Source organism: Lipotes vexillifer, unplaced genomic scaffold, assembly GCF_000442215.2.
Source record: "Lipotes vexillifer unplaced genomic scaffold, Lipotes_vexillifer_v1.1 scaffold150, whole genome shotgun sequence".
NCBI classification, from domain to species: Eukaryota; Metazoa; Chordata; class Mammalia; order Artiodactyla; family Lipotidae; genus Lipotes; species Lipotes vexillifer.
The window spans coordinates 6,913,173-6,931,310 of record NW_006792921.1 but is presented as its reverse complement, the minus strand read 5'-3'; the positions used below and the strand labels follow the sequence as shown (position 1 = coordinate 6,931,310).

Here is an 18,138-nt window from a genome sequence, read left to right as displayed (position 1 = left end):
TTTTAATCTGCATATACATTATTATGGCACTATAGGACCATTTGCTGAAAATCTTAACTTATGTGTTAGCCTAGCTCCAAAGGCAAAGTAGGTGTGGATAGTGTGGAGCTTGTAGTGATAGCATTACTTATTATGATTGAACACTTTTTCTTCTGTAAGCAAGTCACAGGTTGCAGAGGGGGTTACTGGAGTGGAAGCCCCATGAGGGTAGAGGTTTCTGCCTGTTTTGTTCATTGTTGTATCAGAAGGACACACAGTTAAGAGCTTTAATAAGTTGGTGAATGAATATTGATCTCTAGGCTGTGAAAAGTATACTCAGCTGTGAGTGCTCTGAAAGGTCTCGGACTAAAGTGCAGAGTAAACTCAGTTTTCCTGACTTTCCATTATGTATAGTTTTGTAGAATAGCTTTGATACTTGATTCTATGGAAGAAATTTTTAGTAGTATGTTTCTTTTTAAAAAGTTACATCGCTAAAACTTGATCATCATAGAAAAAATAGAAAGTGTAAACAATTACAAAGAAATAAAATTGCCATGTTTATACTACTCAGAGATAATCACTGCTATGGTTTAAATGTATGTTCTCCCAGATTTTCCTATGCACACATTTATATGTTTTTATAATATTAAGATTAGATGTATATATGCTTTTTTTCATTCAGTAGTACTATATCCTAATAGGTGTGTAGTATATATCACTGTTGTTTTAATTTTCAATTCCCGAGTGACAAAAATTGTTGAGCATCTTTGCCTATGCTTTTTGGCCATACGTATATCTTCTTTGGCAAGGAGTCTGTTCAGATCTTTGCATATATTTAAATTGGGTTGTTTGTTTCCTTTTGTTGAATTTTAAGAGTTCTTTCCATATTTTGGGTACAAGACCTTTATACATGTGCTTTGCAAATATTTTCTCAATGATGTTCTTATTAGCACTCCGGGATTGTGTGCCACTTTGCAACCCTAAAAGCTTACATACAGTGCTAAGTGCTGATTAATGAGATGGCTGTGCTCACCTGTGTTTGCTTTGTCATTTCCCAAAGTGACGCCACTGCTCCCTCTCACTTCCTTAACCCCATCCATTCATTGTCAAAGAACCTTTGTATTCTGGGGTCATCACTGTCTATCTGTAGGAATTTTTTTTTCCTAGGCATTTGTCTTTATTTATTTTTGTTTGTTTGTTTGTTTTTGCAGTACGCGGGCCTCTGACTGTTGTGGCCTCTCCCGCTGCGGAGCACAGGCTCCGGATGTGCAGGCTTAGCAGCCATGGCTCACGGGCCCAGCCGATCTGCGGCATGTGGGATCTTCCCGGATCGGGGCACAAACCCGCGTCCCCTGTATAGGCAGGCGGACTCTCAACCACTGCGCCACTAGGGAGGCCCTGTCTTTATTTATTTTAAGTGAATGACCAAAGTGATGATGTGTTTATTCATCTATTTGCAGTAAGATTTCTAGTGAGAGTTCAACCCTGTTTGTTTACTGGTTTTAAAGAAAACAAACAGGTCTGGGGGCCAGGAAGTCACCCCCAGGATTTAGGAGCACTGTGTAGTTGGTGAGGCTAACCGTTGTCTGTCTTCCTTTGCATGGCCTGCAGTCATCAAGCCTCCTCTGCGTCATTTTAAATACCCTGCTTATGCATCTAGCTCCTACGCACCTTCGGTCCCAAAGAAAACTGATGAGCATCCTGCAAGGTACAAGATGCTGGATCAGAGGATCAAAATGAAAAAGATTCAGAACATCTCACATAACTGGAACAGAAAATAAATCAAGGGGAAGAGGGAGTGAAGGAGAGGCCCACCCATCTGCCTCTGGGCACTAACCAGCCACAGTGGGATATGTCTCCAGAATGAGGCCTTCAGGGCTGGTGCTATCATTGTTGACTCCACCAAGGCACGGTGAAGCCTATATGTGAGTTTCCCCTTTGCTGTTCTGTTATAGAGCCATCAGTCACAGGATTTGGAAGTCCATGCAGCCTCTAGCAGCAAACTAGTAAGAGGGTTGTCTCATGTGGCTTTTATTGGTATAGATTTTTCAGTCTAAATTGGACCCAAGTTAAAATGATGCTACCCGTTCAGAAAAAAATGAAATTCTTCCCATTGACACCTTTTTCATCCCTGGAAATTGACTTGTCCCAATGAGAATATTGGTTTAATAATAATCATTGTATTTAAGAAATGCACTTCTAAAAACATCTTTTCCAATTTTTAATACAAATATTTACAATTCAAGTAAACATGGAACTCTCAAAGTCATTGCATTCCCAACAAAAGTTGTACTTCTGAATGGAACTATCTTAGAGGGAAAGGAGAACTGATGAATTGTGTTCATATGTACTTCTGAACTTAGGCTTCATAAAGCAGATCCAAGTTAAAAATAAAGACCGTTGTCTTCGGTTCTCATTGTATGCCTCATGCCTGATAGCCTTGCTGTACCTTTAAGAACATGAGAGTTTACAGGAGATGGATTTTGGATCTGCTTTTCTCCCATCTTTCCTCTTCACTCACGGTAGACAATGCCAGAAGTCAATGGGACGCCTGTACCTCAGGGACTCCTGGTTTGAGATTCACCCAGGAAATGTCCATTTAGTCTTAGGGTCCTGGTTCAAGAGAGTATAAAATGCTGAAGCTAATTTGAATTCCGTATTGGCAGATTTTTCTCCGTAAGTTTGGAGGTGACTGTAAGTTAAATTTCAGGTCATCTTCCCAACAGACCACATATCTGAGTCCCTTTGGGAGCCCAATTGCTCTCACAGCTGTTGGCGGGATAGAGGTCTATAACTTACCTCTCTTCATGGTGGCATTTTTTAAGCCTTTCTGTATCTCTCCCTAAAGTTTTTACTTTGGGACTAAATTCACAGAAATGGTAAGAAAAATCTCAAGGTCAGAAATAGCTTTTGATCCCTTCAGAAATGGTCTGGTGCGGTGGCAAACTTCAGATTTGCTGTCTGTCAGGTCTGATCTCCGAGCCTGTTCTGTCTATAGCTAGCTGCAGTTCCTCAGTCTAAATGGCATAACCTTTAAGAGGCTCAGTTTGCTTGACTAGAAAATGGCCTTCATAATCTCCACTCTTGCCTTTTGCGATGAAGATTAGGGATAACATAGGTTTTGTTTGCTATGGCTGAGCCTGGAGAGTCATAGGTACACAGCAGAGGTAGCCGTGAGCACCCCACTGCTGGGAAAACTCTCTGGGATGCCCCTCAGAGAGGGGACTGTACCCTGAGCCACAGCCTTTGGGGTCTGATTGTAAAGCGCATAGCATCTTCTCTTCTTATTCTCCACATTCATTTCCGATAAACCACAGTTTTGCAAGTTGAGTCTGCACCAGAGTTTAGTGCCCATCAGGCTATTGAGCAGTTTATTTATAATGTGCTTTACAACAGTAGTTCAGGGAGATTTAATTGCTATACAGAAAGGAAAATCACTGTGACTTTTCATTAAGGAAGCAATTAATTCTTACCTCCCTGCTTGGTGCCTGAGCAAGAGGACCCTTCTGCAGGCTGGTAGAGTCTAATCCACCTGAATTAGGTTAACTCGACAGGTAATTTCTACCTGTTTGTATACAGATGCCTTAGTGCTTGCTGCATAGTCATTTGGCCGCACAGTGAGACTGTCCATGGGGTAGTGGCCTCCAGTGGATCAACCCACAAATGATGGTCCTCACCTGTCCCTCAGTATCTTCAGCCTTAGGTATTGAGATTGTAGCTGTGCTTTCTTTTTTTCTTTCTTTTTTTTTTTTTCGGTACGCGGGCTTCTCACTGCTGTGGCCTCTCCTATTGCGGAGCACAGGCTCCGGACGCGCAGGCTCAGCGGCCATGGCTCACGGGCCCAGCCGCTCCGCGGCATGTGGGATCTTTCCGGACCGGGGCACGAACCCATGTCCCCTGCATTGGCAGGCGGACTCTCAACCACTGCGCCACCAGGGAAGCCCAGCTGTGCTTTCTTGACTGTGCTCCTTGGCATTGGAAGCCATGATCCTGAGGAAGAAAGTTGACTCCTTCTGTATTCTTTTATCTCAAGCTGTTACTCTTCAGCCTTTGCTAATCTTTTAATTGAGCAAAATGTACAAGTATTGAAATTCTGCATTGCTTGTAAAATGCCTACCATGATTTTTTGCATGATGGGTTGTATGGACAGCCCAGATTATATTCTTATAGCAAATAAAGTGATGCTTTTAAAGAACTTTCTTGTATGTGAGTCATCTTTTTCTTCTGCAGAATTCTGGGATTCATAGGAAAAGAGTTAGATTTCCCTTATGCTTGGCCCTGTTCAGTCCTGAATATCTTGTCAAGATGAATAGGCTAACTTACCCTTTTCAGCTTGCTTCCTGATTGTATAGATGAAAGCTTTTTTTTTTTTAAAAAAAACAAACCTCCTCCCTACACCACAAACCCAATAAGTTAATTTGTTGAGTAATAGTAGCAGCTAGTCCATAGGTAAACATCTGTGTTATCAACTCAGTTTATATCATTTCAGACGAAGGTGTATAGCTTAGTCTGAAATCTCAGTGGATTCAGAAAAAGGAATATATGTTTGAAGATTAAAGTGCCATTATACTTTTCTTTAAAGAAAAAAAAAGTGACTTTGCTCTTCATATGTGTCTCTGTTTTATCTTTGGATTCAAAATTCCTAGAGAAGAAAAGAATACAGCTTTAGCCCTTAGAGCTTCACCCTTAAAAGTAGGTAGTTTGCCTAAGCCATTCTGCCCCACAAACATTTACCCATGGAGGGCCATATGACCCAGAGTTGTGGACACAAATATCAAGGTGTGAACTCATCATTTCCTAAAATGCCTTGGGTGATGTTGCATTAGACAACACAGTTGTGTTTCCAGTAAACAATCTCCCATCTGAAGAGAATTTTTATGTCAATAAGCCAAATGAAATGTGTCACCCAAAGGGCATCATGCATAGCTCATTTCTGGAAATGAGGTTGAAACCATGATGAACTGGTGGCACAAGGATCTGGATAAGGCACACACTTAAAAATTATATTTATTTATTCAATTTGATGGAATCAAGGTATGGATCCAACTAGATCCACTCACTTCTTACGCTGCACTGCCACCTGGTGGCTCTTAGAGGCATGAAATGTTTGCTGAGTTCCCCAGGATCTTTTTTTTTTTCCTTTATAAAAAAGGAAGTTTTATTGTTAATGATGATAGTTTTTAGCTGGATGAATTGAAAAGGGCAGGTGGCTGTGGAGAAAACCATTCTCATTCTCATAACAGTGTTGCTCCATTTCTGAATAGGTTTACTCTGCTAGCAAACACAGGTCCTTGAAGAGTCCTATTGTTTAAAAATAATAATAATACACACATGAACACACTAAGAAATCTTAATCTATGGAGAAAATAAAATAAAATTGGGGGACATATTGGGAGATAAATTGCAGAAGTCCTGGTAAATGTAATAGTGACAGAATGCTGAATAAAAGACAATACCTGTGACATTTAAAATATGGACATAAACTATTTACAGCACCATTTAATTAATTACCATTTAATTACAGTATCATTGCTTTATTATCCCTAGCATGCTCATATGCTCACACAATCTCCATTTCTAAACCCTTTCCTTTTCACCTGTCTCTCCTGGAGAAACTGTAAAAGTTAACATTCAATTGCCCAGTTTTCTTACATGTAGGGGCAGCCATGTGACACAGTTTCAGCTAATGAGGTATAAGCTGCCTTTTCCAGTTCTCCTTCTTGCCTGGAATAGAGACTTTAGCCTGGATGTGCAGCAGCCATCTTGGGTCTGTGAGGTGTTGATGAGCATGGAAATAAAGTCCAACATACTGAATGTAAATGGAGCAGAAAGCTGGAAAGAGCCCATGACTCTGATTATATCACCGAACTGCTATACCATTCCTGGACTGACTCCTTGAGACTTAGTGTCGTGTGAGAAAAATAAACTTGTATTTCTTTGAGTAACTGTTATTATCTCTCTTGCTACCTCTGAAGCCTATTCCTAAGTAAAAGACCTTGCTTCCCTAAAGTTCCATTAAGATGCTTACATTTTAGTTTTTTTTTTTTTTTTTTCTTGCGTTATGCGGGCCTCTCACTGTCGTGGCCTCTCCCATTTGCGGAGCACAGGCTCCGGACGCGCAGGCCCAGCGGCCATGGCTCACGGGCCCAGCCGCTCCGCGGCATGTGGGATCCTCCCGAAACGGGGCACGAACCCGCGTCTCCTGCATCGGCAGGCGGACTCTCAAGCACTGCGCCACCAGGGAAGCCCTAGTTTTTTTTTTTTAAAAAAACAGAATTTGTGTGTGTGTGTGCGCGCGCGAGCACACACTGCGTTCTCTGGGCAGTTATCCAGCGCGGATGTGATCTTATGATTTCAGTTGTTGACACCATTGAAACTACAAGCTACTGTTTTTTCTTATGCTCCTGTTTGCTTCCCTCTATCTTAATTGCTGTAGGGGGGCCAGTTCTCAGGCATCTGAAGGACGGGTAGAAATTAAGAAACTAAAAAGTGGGTGGAAGAACATTCTAACGAGGAGAAAGAGCATGAACAAAAAGCATACACAATCCGAAAAAAGGCCCATATTATAGGAGCATTGTGACCAATCGGGAGGCTGGCGTGAGGTGAACCTCTCTGGACAAGCAAGGGCTAAATCCTGCAACGCTGGTAGAGGCATACTGAGGATCCTGGACTTGATTTTAAGTGTAAGGGGAAGGTCCCAGAAAAATTTAGCAAGTTTCCAGTGGGATAAAATTTGTATTTTTACAAAAATCATCATGGCCGCCCCAAGGAGAATGGATTCGAAGGGGTAAACAGAGAAAACTAAGAAGCCAACAAGGAGACCACAGAGGTTGGGAGGAGTCGAGGCTGATTAGGAGTGGCACTGGAAATAGCGAGCGATGTAGAGTTGATAAGAACTTAGAACGTACAATCAGCAGAACTTGGATGGGGGCTGAGGGAGGAGTGTGTGCATGAGTGAGGGTAGATTAAGGCAGCAGGTCCAGAGGTGGAGAGCACAGGGGTGGGGGAGGGGTCAGGATGGAGCCCGTGGAGAGGGAGGGTACTGGGGACAGAATGGAAACCAATTATTCTGCTCCACACGTGTATAGTTTGTAAGACACACAATTAGCCCTTCGATTTGCTGGTCAGGAACTCAGAAGAAGGTTCCAATTTGAGTTAGACATTTCAAGAGGACCACACCCCATAATTTCCATATGTTCAGAGGCTACTTGCCCTTATCCTCAACTGCACTTTGCATTACTTTTGGTGGTCTGGGTGGATTCAGTGAAATTAAGCTTTGAGAATCTGGAAAGCCAAGATCTCAGAGGGGACCGATGTCGTGTTTCAGTGAAAGGAGACTGGGGAGTGAGTCTTGAATCCAATTTAGCAGTAACCCTAAAGCCCCAATGCATAGGAAACTTGTAGTTATTAAAAGAACAGAAACTGTAGGGTCTAGAGTACTCTCATCAAATAAGACCTTAGGAAGGTGTTGTCTTATTAGTTTATGTTAAGAACCGATTAATAGCAGGAGAGAACAGGGCCTCGGGATTTTTTGAGCAAACAGAAGTCCTGTGACAAGACTGTTCTTTGTTTTCTTAGTTGAATGTGTAGGACGTGTGTTATTGTCCACGAAGGTACATACATGCTACGCCATTTTCATTTTCTTTGCTTATGCCTCTTGTTCCTGGCTTTGAGTACCATTCGTTCACTGTTTTATTGACCACTGGTGGTTGAATCACTTCACTGTGCTGTGTGCTGGGAACATGCAACAGTGATTAAGATGCAACCTTTGGTCTCGAGGAGCTCTCATCCAGTGGGGAGGTAACTTTATGAACAAACAACATGATGAGGGCTGTGCCTGAGCTGTAAGTAGAAAGAGAAAAGGCAGAAATGTTGTTAAGTCTGAGGATGCTTTAGGAAGAGAATCAGAGCATATATGATCTGGCCCCTCTTTCTCTCCAATATTGCCTGCAGCCATTTCCCACCCCAGATCCCTTCCATTCAGGTCCTAACAAATTTCCTGTCATCCCTAGCTCAGCTCATTCCTCCTTGGCCCTATGATGAGCCACATGCCAGGCGAATATATGCATGACCTCTGAGAAGGAAGATCAACAATTCTGGTTACAGTCAGGTAGAATGTAAACTGGTATAAAACCAGCCACCTGGTTAGAAGAATCTTAAAGAAGATGAAAATGGGTGAAAATAACTGAAGATACACTTGAAGCTACTAATTAAGAATAAGATATGAAGACGTTAAAAGCAGAGTAGAATACAATTTAGAGAAAAATAAGAACTCGAGAGGCCTTATTAATAAAGGAATAAAGAAGCTAATAATATTGAAAATAACTAAAGGACAAATTTGGTTTTAGAGCAGGAAAGGCTAAAACTTCAAAAATATGAGACATAAATATGATAAAGAACTGAAAAATGATAAGGTAAGAAACTTAAAAGAGATGTAAAATTAAGATAAAACCAGTTAATCTAGTAATTATCACCTCATGTAAACTCTCCAAATGTCTCATAATTAATGCTCAGGAAAGATAAAACATAAAGAAATATAAAAACAAAAGATAGGGACCTCCCTGGTGGTGCAGTGGTTAAGAATCCGCCTGCCATTGCAGGGGACACGGGTTCGATCCCTGGTCCGGGAAGATCCCACATGCCACGGAGCAACTAAGCCCGTGCACCACAACTACTGAGCCTGTGCTCTAGAGCCCGCGAGCCACAACTACTGAAGCCCACACGCCTAGAGCCCGTGCTCCGCAACAAGAGAAGCCACCGCAAAGAGGAGTCAGCGCACTGCAACGAAGAGCAGCTCCCACTCACTGCAACTAGAGAAAGCCCACACGTAGCAGCGAAGACCCAACTCAGCCAAAAATAAATAAATTAAATAAATTAAATTTCTAAAAAAAAAAAAAATAAAAAGTCACAGCACCACACAATCCGAGACTAAAAGATATTTAATCACAGAATCTAGTAGAGACTGTCCTTAATTACAAGGATTTTATAAAACCGGGACTAGAACAAAACAACATGATTATATTATATTGGTAAACAAATTATTGACCTTTTAATGTACAATTATGATGGAAATGCATTTCTTTCTTTTTCTTTTTTTTTTTTTTTGCAGTACGCGGGCCTCTCCCGTTGCGGAGCACAGGCTCCGGACGCGCAGACTCAGCGGCCATGGCTCACGGGCCCAGCCGCTCCACGGCATGTGGGATCTTCCCGGACCGGGGCACGAACCCGTGTCCCCTGCATCGGCAGGCGGACTCTCAACCACTGCACCACCAGGGAAGCGCAACTCTATTACATTTTTATCTCTGATTAAAAAAACTTCACAAAGCAAAAAATAAACCTCAGTCTTGTCTAAAGGATCACAAAAATCTGAATATTGCAAATCAACGTTTGCTGAGTATTAAAGGCCCTAACAATAGACAGGAAACTGCAATGTGATAATTTCTCCAGCAGGTGGCGATGCTGTGTAGGAAGAAAAGCTACCCTCAGGCTAGAGGAGAATGGAGGCTGGCTGGAGACAACCATCAGCCAACACTAATTGAACATTTCTAGTTTCCAGGCACTGCCCTAGGTGTGCAGTGAATCCAGTAGGAGTGAGGCAGTGTCCCTCAGCTTTGGGAGCTCACAGTCTTAGGGGAGAATGTGTCCTTGTCTGTCGGGCAAGGTCATTCATTCATGCTGCTCGGAAAAGAACTTAAAAACAAACCCCACACCTTGTGCATTGTTGGTAGGAATGTAAAGTGGTGAAAAACAGTAGGGTGGTTCCTCAAAAAATTATAAACAGAATTACCATATTATCCAGCAATTCCACTTCTGGGTATATACCTAAAAGAATCAAAAGCAGGGTCTGGAAGAGATATCTGTACACCGTGTTCATAGTACCAATAATCACAATAGCTAAAATGTGGAACCAGCCGAAGTGTCTATAGATGGATGAATGGATAAAAAAAATGTGGTATATTATACAATGGACTACTTATTATTCAGCCTTAAAAAGGAAGAGAATTCTGATACATGCTACAACATGGATGAAGCTTGAGGGCATTATGCTGAGTGAAATAAGCCATTCACAAAAGACAAATACTGTGTGATTCCACTTTTATGAAGTGCTTGGAGTAGTTGAATCCATAGAGACAGAAAGTAGAATGGTGGTTGCCAGGGGCTGGAGGGAGGGGAGTTAGTGTTTAGTTACAGAGTTTCAGTTTTACAAGATGAAAAGGGTTCCGGGGATAGATGGTTATACAATATGAATATATTTAGCGCCATTGAACTGTACACTTAAACATGGTTAAGATGGTAGATGCTATGTTATGTGTACTTTACCACATACGCACCACCAGCCCCCGAAGCAAATTCTTCTCTGCCTGTTAGCCTGTCTGCAGTGTTTCCCCATATTGTAGGGACACAGGGAAATGCCTAAGGCAAACCTACACACATTTCCAGGCTGCACTCCTTGGTTCAAGACCTGGAAAGAGAGGGTGTGTTTACGTTTGCTTGGCTATCGTAGTAGGTGTGGTCATCAATCCAATGACTGAATATGAAATTTGATGTCTCCCTCCCGCAGTTGTGACCTTTCAAAGGTGTAGAAAAAGAAGACAGTCACCTGCCCTAGAGCTGCAGACCCAGGAAGCAAAAAGAAACCATAGTTTATTGTTCTACTCTGGGCCAGGCATTCTACTTTGTAAGCATTATCTCGCTTAACCTTTATTTAATCACCTCAAAGAGACAGGATCAGCCATCTTTCTCCCTTGGCAAGTAAGGAAATTGTGGCTCAAAGTTCACAATGTTACCCAAGATCCATAGCTAGTAAGCGTCAGGGGGGCAGGATCTGAGTTCTGACTGCTCAACTGGATGCTCTGTGTGGTCTGATGAGGAGATAACAGGTGTGGGCCGTTTGCTTGTACTGCCCTTATGATGCTAAAATGCAGTGCTTTTCAAATGTGAATCAAGTGTTAGGGATCACCTGTGTCCCTTGTAAAACATGAAATTCTGATTTGGCTTCGGCAGGGGATTCTGCATTTCTAATGAGCTCTTAGGGGATACCACAGGTGCTGGTATCACTTTGAGTAGCAAGACTTTAATTTGCAGAGGTTCCCAAACTTTCTCATTGTCTCAGCAGCTTTTTCTCAGGACTTTGGTTCAAAAGAAATTCCTATTCTGTTTTTTAAGTTGTTAGTTCCAAACAACTTACTAAGTATTATGTTCTAACAGCTTAGTAGCCATTAAACAATTATGTATATGTAAATTGAAGAAAACTATAATGTTTTTATTTTATTCTTGAATAAACACAATTACTTGCTAGTAGTGAGGCTGGAGATAGATGGGCCCCAGGCTGAGCAGCTCGAGTTTGTCCTCTGTGGACAGAAACTACAAAATAGCAGGAGGGGGGAGAAGCCATGCCCTGCCTAGATAAGAGATAGAAGACCACATATTCCTCTTTCTCAAAGTCCAGGAGACCTTCCCAGCTACACACATGCAGAAAGGTTCCTTGAAGGTCAAAAAGAGAGGAGGCACCACCGCACAGTAGATGTCAACCTACCCATAGCCTAACCATAGGCTTCTTTGCTAGAATCCATCTTGGCTAAGAGATACACACATACACATGGGAGGACCCTGAGATATACCAAATATGGACTCAGAACCAGGCAAAGCAAGACGAGTTGCCAAAGGAAACCCTAAGGAAATGCGCCATGAAAGTGATTCAAACGACCACGAGGGCGCGACTCTCTGAGCCCACCTGTGCATCTATCCACATTGTACCCTTTCTCCGCCTAATAAACACTTTCCTTGTTTCACTACTTTCCGTCTCTATGTGGAAATTCATTTCTACACAGTTGATGGGCTAGGTCCTCGTCACTGGCCACTGGACCCTGGTGGTCTGGGGGCTAGGATTCAGCGCTCTCACGGCCACAGCCTGACTTCAATTTCTGGCTGGGGAACCAAAACCCTGCTTCAAGCCTCTGCTGGCTGAGGCCACCCGAGATCGGTAGGATATATGCATACTCCGCCCCTGCACAGTTTCTCAAACCTTGGAATCACCTTGGACGCCACCACCCTCCTTTCCTGTTCCATATTGATCTTTTATGATACTTGTTGCTTAGGACAGCAATTGTCAAAAATCCAGCTTCCAAAAGCTATGACATCCTCAAAAGAAATTCAGTGCTTATTGAAACTGTGAACTACCTGGAACTCACCTTTCACACAGAGGCTCACAGATATCAAGTATTGCCAGATTTCCCTCTGAAACCTAAAACATCCCGAGGCACCCCAGAGCTCCTCGGTGAACAGTTTGGGAACCGTGGCTTTAAAGCACTCTGGCTCATGTTAGAGAACAGCTGTGTGGAGACGCAGACTAGGAGCCAAGAGACCCTTTCACTAAATTACTCTGTGACATCAGCAGGTTGCCAAGGTCTTGAGGCCCTTTTCTGACTTGAGAGGGGACCATGTGAACTGACCTTTAACATTCAGATGTAATATCTGTGATTCTAATGATCTGTACACATGTCTCAACTCCCCCATAAGATTAAGCTCTTGGAGGGTGGGGGCTGAGTCTCATTCAACATCAAATCCCACAGCACCTTCCTCATAGTAGCTGTTCAGTAAAGACTTGTGCTATAGGGGGCTTCCCTGGTGGCACAGTGGTTGAGAATCCGCCTGCTAATGCAGGGGACACGGGTTCGAGCCCCGGTCTGGGAAGATCCCACATGCCGCAGAGCAACTAGGCCCGTGAGCCACAACTACTGAGCCTGCGCGTCTGGAGCCTGTGCTCCGCAACAAGAGAGGCTGCAGTAGTGAGAGGCCTGCGCACCGCGATGAAGAATGGCCCCTGCTTGCCACAACTAGAGAAAGCCCTCGCATAGAAACTAAGACCCAACACAGCAAAAATAAATTAATTAATTAATAAACTCATACCCCCAACATCTTCAAAAAAATTTTAGAAGTTGCATATTCTATTAAAAAAAGAAAATGACTTATGCGATAAATGCCTTTCGAAAACATCTTAATCAGTTTCCAGGGCTAGGGGGTGGTGTGGGGTGGAGGGAGATTTTATCAATTCTTTAATATCCAAAACATTTTTAGGTATGATAGAAGCATTTTAATGGCCAGCGTTTTAGCAGTAATTTTAAAAGGATACATGCATAGGGGAGACATTTGTACCATGGAATTCCAGAAGGGCAGGAACAGAAATAGCAATTGAGGAGAACTCAATGCAAAAGCCTGGACTCCAGTTCTAGAACACCTGCTTACTACCTGTGGGGATTTAGGCAAGTGACTTGATTCCCTGTACCTCAGTGTCTTTATCTGTTTAATCTGAATCATAACATCTCTGCCTATAGGGTAATTAAGACTATTTTAAAAGGTGCCGTGAGTGAGTGTGCTTGGTGAGTTAGGCATCCTTGTCATCCCACCACAGTGGGATCCCACCCCTCTCACCATCCCTGCCACAGAGGGGTGACTACAACTGTCCACTATGTCCAGCAAATGGCAACAACTTCCAAAAACCATAACCAGGAGTAGAGATCCCTGCCCAGCATCACTACTTGAATTATGGGGCTCAGATGTGATCCAGGTAATCAGAGAAGAGCCGGAAGGAAAAGACAAAGAGGCACTCAATCTCTATCCCCATGAGAGGTGACAAATGAGGCATCATAAGTCAATTTACTTCATAAATATTTATGTGTCCTTTGAGACAGACTCTTTCATCTTCATCTAAGGAATAAAAGAAAATGGACATCAGCAGAATGCCAATCATTCTTATTCTTTCCTTGGGACAAATCAAGCTACGGAATGGCTTTCCCTTAAAAATGGAAATTCCAAGCTCAGAACCTGATACGTCTCCCTAAAACGATAGGACCATCTTCCAATCTCACCTCAGTATCAAGATGAATCACTTTTTCCACCCACCTAAGCCGTCCTCCTGTCCCCTAATTGATGAGACCTCAGGGTTCTACTAACCCTCTCTTTTGAGAATCAGATCCAAGAACATCCACCCGTTAATCCAAAAGGTGTCCTTTGGGTTTACAGTTCATCATTATTGATGTTAGCCGTATTAACTATTAAACCTAAAATAGACCAAATGCATTTTGTGGGGATGAAGAACTCTATGTGTGTGGGTATATTCGTCAGAGTTATTCAGAGAAACAGAACCAATAACACACACACACAATGAGAAAGAGAGAGCAAGAGAGAGAGAGAGAGAGAGGTTTTGAGAAATTAGCTCATGCAGTTGTGGGGTTTGGCAAGTCTGGAACCTGTAGGGCAGGCTGGAAGCCTGGAAACTCAGACAGGGTTTCTGTTTTGCAGTCTTGAGTCCAGATTTCCTGCTCTTTGGGAAAATCTCTGTCTTTGTTCTCAAGGCCATCAACTACTAGATGAGGGCCAATGCTTTACTCAAAAGTCTACTGATCTCAGTTAATCACATCTAAAAATTACCTCACAGCAATATCTAGACTGGTGTTTGACAAAACCACTGAATATGTTAGCCTAACCCAAGTTGACACATAAAATCAAGCATCAGAGTTGGGGTCCAAAAAATAACTGAGTCCATCCAAAACAGCCTAAAATCGGCTGTTTATTGTAATTCAACTGGTACCACCGTAAGATGAATAAAACCACGCAGGAGTAGAGACTCAGGATGGAGAAACTTTCCCGGGTAAATGTCTTAGGAAAATGAAACACCAGAGTCCCTCCTCCAACAGCCCGTGTCTGGGCTTCCTGGCTCTACACAGTGAACGGGAACATCTGGGTGGGTGTGGAAACACCTGCACAGGTGTGTTCACTGTAAGGCAATCAATCTTTGGGTTGATGTACCCTTTTCATCAATAGTTTCTCCTCCACTGGGGCGAGTCCTTTCTGAGTAACTCTCTGCTTTATCAGATCCAGAGGAGGGGTGGAGCTCTGGGAAAATAAACAATGCAAAATCATCACTCAGGGAAAGTAATGTCCTCCTACCCATCTCTTCCCCCTCCCTCGGCCAGAATGTGAGTCAGATCAGCCTGGTGGCAAGAGGTTAACATGTTGGAAGGTTGGCCCATGCCTGGAGTATCGTGAAAAGGTATTCCTAGAAATATTTTGCCTACTTATTAAAAAGTATCATTCCCTCCCTCCCACCCCCCAAATGATGTTGTGCTTAGTTGTATTAGGAGGTGATTTCTAGCCAGTGATTGGCTGGAGCTTCTGAAAAGAGCTAAACTAACTCACCCACTGATCCTCATGCTCCCTTTCCATCCTTAGGGTCCTGCAGGTTTCCGTGAGCTTGGCTTGCTGAGCTGTGGTTCCTGATTCTCTTACCTGCCTCCCTCAGGGACCAACTCCCAATCCACACCCACCTCCAACCCCCATGCAGCGAAACACAAACCACAGCATCACCCCTTCCTGTAATGCCCACTCCATGGCTGACTGTTGATGGGACGATGAAGGTCCACGTCCTGTGCATGTCCTGCAAGGCCCTCCATGTCTGCCTCCCTGTAATTTTCTCATCTTATTTTCCCTAATCTCCTTGCATTTTCTGATCTAGTCATTAGATTTTCTGACCTGCCAGGAGATTTTGGGTCTCCTTTACTTGTTGCTTCCTTCTTCCCTCTGCAGTGTCATTTTCTTTTTTTGTCCATCCTTCATATTCTTTTTTGCTCGGTGAAGGGGCTGAGGAGGCAGTAGAGTGAAGGGAGCAGAACTGAGACTGGAGATCAGTGATCCTGAATTGTTTTGATTGAGCTGAAAGAATAATGTCAGTGTGTGTGTGTATGTGTGTGCGTGCGTGTATGTGTTGAATATGCACTTTGTGCAGCACAGTATCTGTTGGTGAACCACCTAAATGATGTAAACAAGGTCTCAGACACCAAGAGGAAAGTGATGGGAAAGAGAGGTGAACTAAGATTGAATTAATGTCTAGGGAACCAGAGGCTTTCAATGCATGATCTCAATTACTTGTCACATCAACCTGGAAAGGCGGTATAACCAAACAGTTTTTACGGACGAAGACATCGAAGCTAAGAGAGGTTCAGTAACTTGCCACAGAGGCATAGCTAGCAAACGACTGAGCTGTTAGTGGTACCCCACGGGTCTGGTTCCCAAGCTCCTTGTCGTACCACATATCCTTCTCAGATGTGTATTTCTGTTCTCAAATTATGTTTGCATGCTCTCTATACAGAATTGTCCTGAGGACAGTTTAAAATTTTTTGCAGCCCAAAGGTGACTCAATCAGAAAAACGTGTCTTATGTAGCTATTATGGATCCCGGGTTATAGGGAGAAGAGATTTCGAGATCCTTTTTTGAGCCCAAGCATCCTTCACTTGCCAGATCCTGTTTTTCTTACTGGACTGAGCTTAAGATTTGGACCTGGCCTCTCGTCAACAATCTGGGTGGGAATTATCTGGGTGGTCGCCCTGCCTTTCTCTAATACCCTTGGTGTGAGCCATTCTTCCCCAATGGAAACAGGTGTGTCACCTACTGGATGCTTTAGATTCAAAATCCACAGGTATTGCTGAGATTCAATTTATAGCTATTGTTCAATTTTAAAAGTATGCAGGCTTCCCTGGTGGCGCAGTGGTTGAGAGTCCGCCTGCCGATGCAGAGGACACGGGTTCGTGCCCCGGTCCGGGAGGATCCCACATGCCGCGGAGCGGCTGGGCCCATGAGCCATGGCCACTGAGCCTGCGCGGGCGGAGCCTGTGCTCCGCAACGAGAGAGGCCACAGCAGTGAGAGGCCCGCGTACCGCAAAAAAAAAAAAAAAAAGTATCATGCAACAGAGAAAATCTTCAAAAATGCAAAACATATCACACTCTTTTCTGTCACTGGTTCCTCACCAAATGTCTACTCTGTGAAGACTTGCGGTGTGTCAGGAGTTGAGTTTTTATGAAATCTGTCATTTCTGCCAGAGCAAATCCTTCGAGAAGGAACAAATGGAATTCATTCAACCCAAGGTAACCCCGGACAAGGCCTGTCAAGTGGTTCTCTGGGCCGGGGCAGCTGTTTCTGAGAAAGGCCCACATGGAAGATTAGCTGTCCAGTGGAATGAAGACAGAAAATTAACTTTTGTCCCTCCTTCTTGCCAGGATGAGGACTAGAAAATTTCACAAGTGTTTTTACATTTAATCCTCACAAAAACCTAACAAAATCTACACGTATCATTTGTTTTTGCCAATGAGAAAGCAAGACTCCAAGGAGGTAAAGATGCAGGTCTAAGGTCAAGTCCCAAGTCAGTGGTGTGAAGCCTGAAACCAAACCAAGTCCACGTGATCACAAGGTACAAAACTCAGGTTCTAGGCAGAAAGATTTATCCCCATAGGATAAATTCTTTTGCTTCCACCGTGCTTTGCTTTCATCCAGGTGTCCTTAGTTCTGAAATACTCCCTCCTTTCCATTCTTTTTCAAAGCAAGCCCAAATTTCACCTCCTCTGTGAATTCTCCTAAGACCTCCCTGACAGCACTGAGCATCCCCTGCCCCACAGCTCTTCTGGGCTCCCGGACTGACATTTGTTCAGCACTGAACATAGTGGGTCATCAATATTTGCTGGTGGCTCCCTCCAGGATGGTGTGAGCTCAGGGAAGCCTGGGACTGTGTCTGATTCTACCTCTGAACCTCAGTGCTCAGAAGACAGTGGATGATCCATAAACACTTGAGGAATGAGAGAATACATACATAAATGAATTAACATAAATTTCAGAACAGAAAATTGACTACAAGCACTGTGAAATAACTTCCAAAACAAGACAGGCAAAAACAGAACCAGATACAACAAATGCTGCATCTCTCATACTTTGGGGATTTGGTTGGCCTAGAATGACCGTTATTAGCAAATGGGAGAAACAGGCTGGTGGCCTGTGGGCTGGTGGGTTGTGCCTTGGGAGATCTGATTGTCTTCACCCCAGAGAGAAGTGCTGGCTTGTTTTCTTTCCTGGAGGACAGGTGGCAGCTCCAGGCTCCCCTGGGCCCCGTGTACTCCATCAGACTGCTTGGATGGTTGATTCTATTTCCAACCACAGCCTCCTGAAGTAAAGAGGTTAACATTCCAAACCTGCATTGCCCAATACAGTAGCCACTACCCACATGTGACTATTTAAGTTCTTCAAAATTAAGTAAAATTAAACATTGAGTTCCCTAGTTCATTAGCCACATTTCAAGTACTCAGTTGGCACAAGGTGCCTACCATATTGGACAG

The 18,138-nt window shown here is 43.3% G+C and overlaps 1 protein-coding gene across 2 annotated transcripts in view; it reads left to right on the top strand.

The window, feature by feature from the left end:
- Positions 1-2,129, top strand: part of PDE1C (phosphodiesterase 1C) — a 474,300-nt gene extending 472,171 nt beyond the window's left edge. For both annotated transcript variants that reach the window (XM_007466117.1, XM_007466118.1), the window contains one exon: positions 1,591-2,129. In XM_007466117.1, coding sequence (XP_007466179.1) covers positions 1,591-1,760 — 170 coding nt within the window. In that variant the 3' untranslated portion in view covers positions 1,761-2,129. The remainder of the gene's footprint in view (positions 1-1,590) is intronic.
- Positions 2,130-18,138: the final 16,009 nt, after the last annotated feature.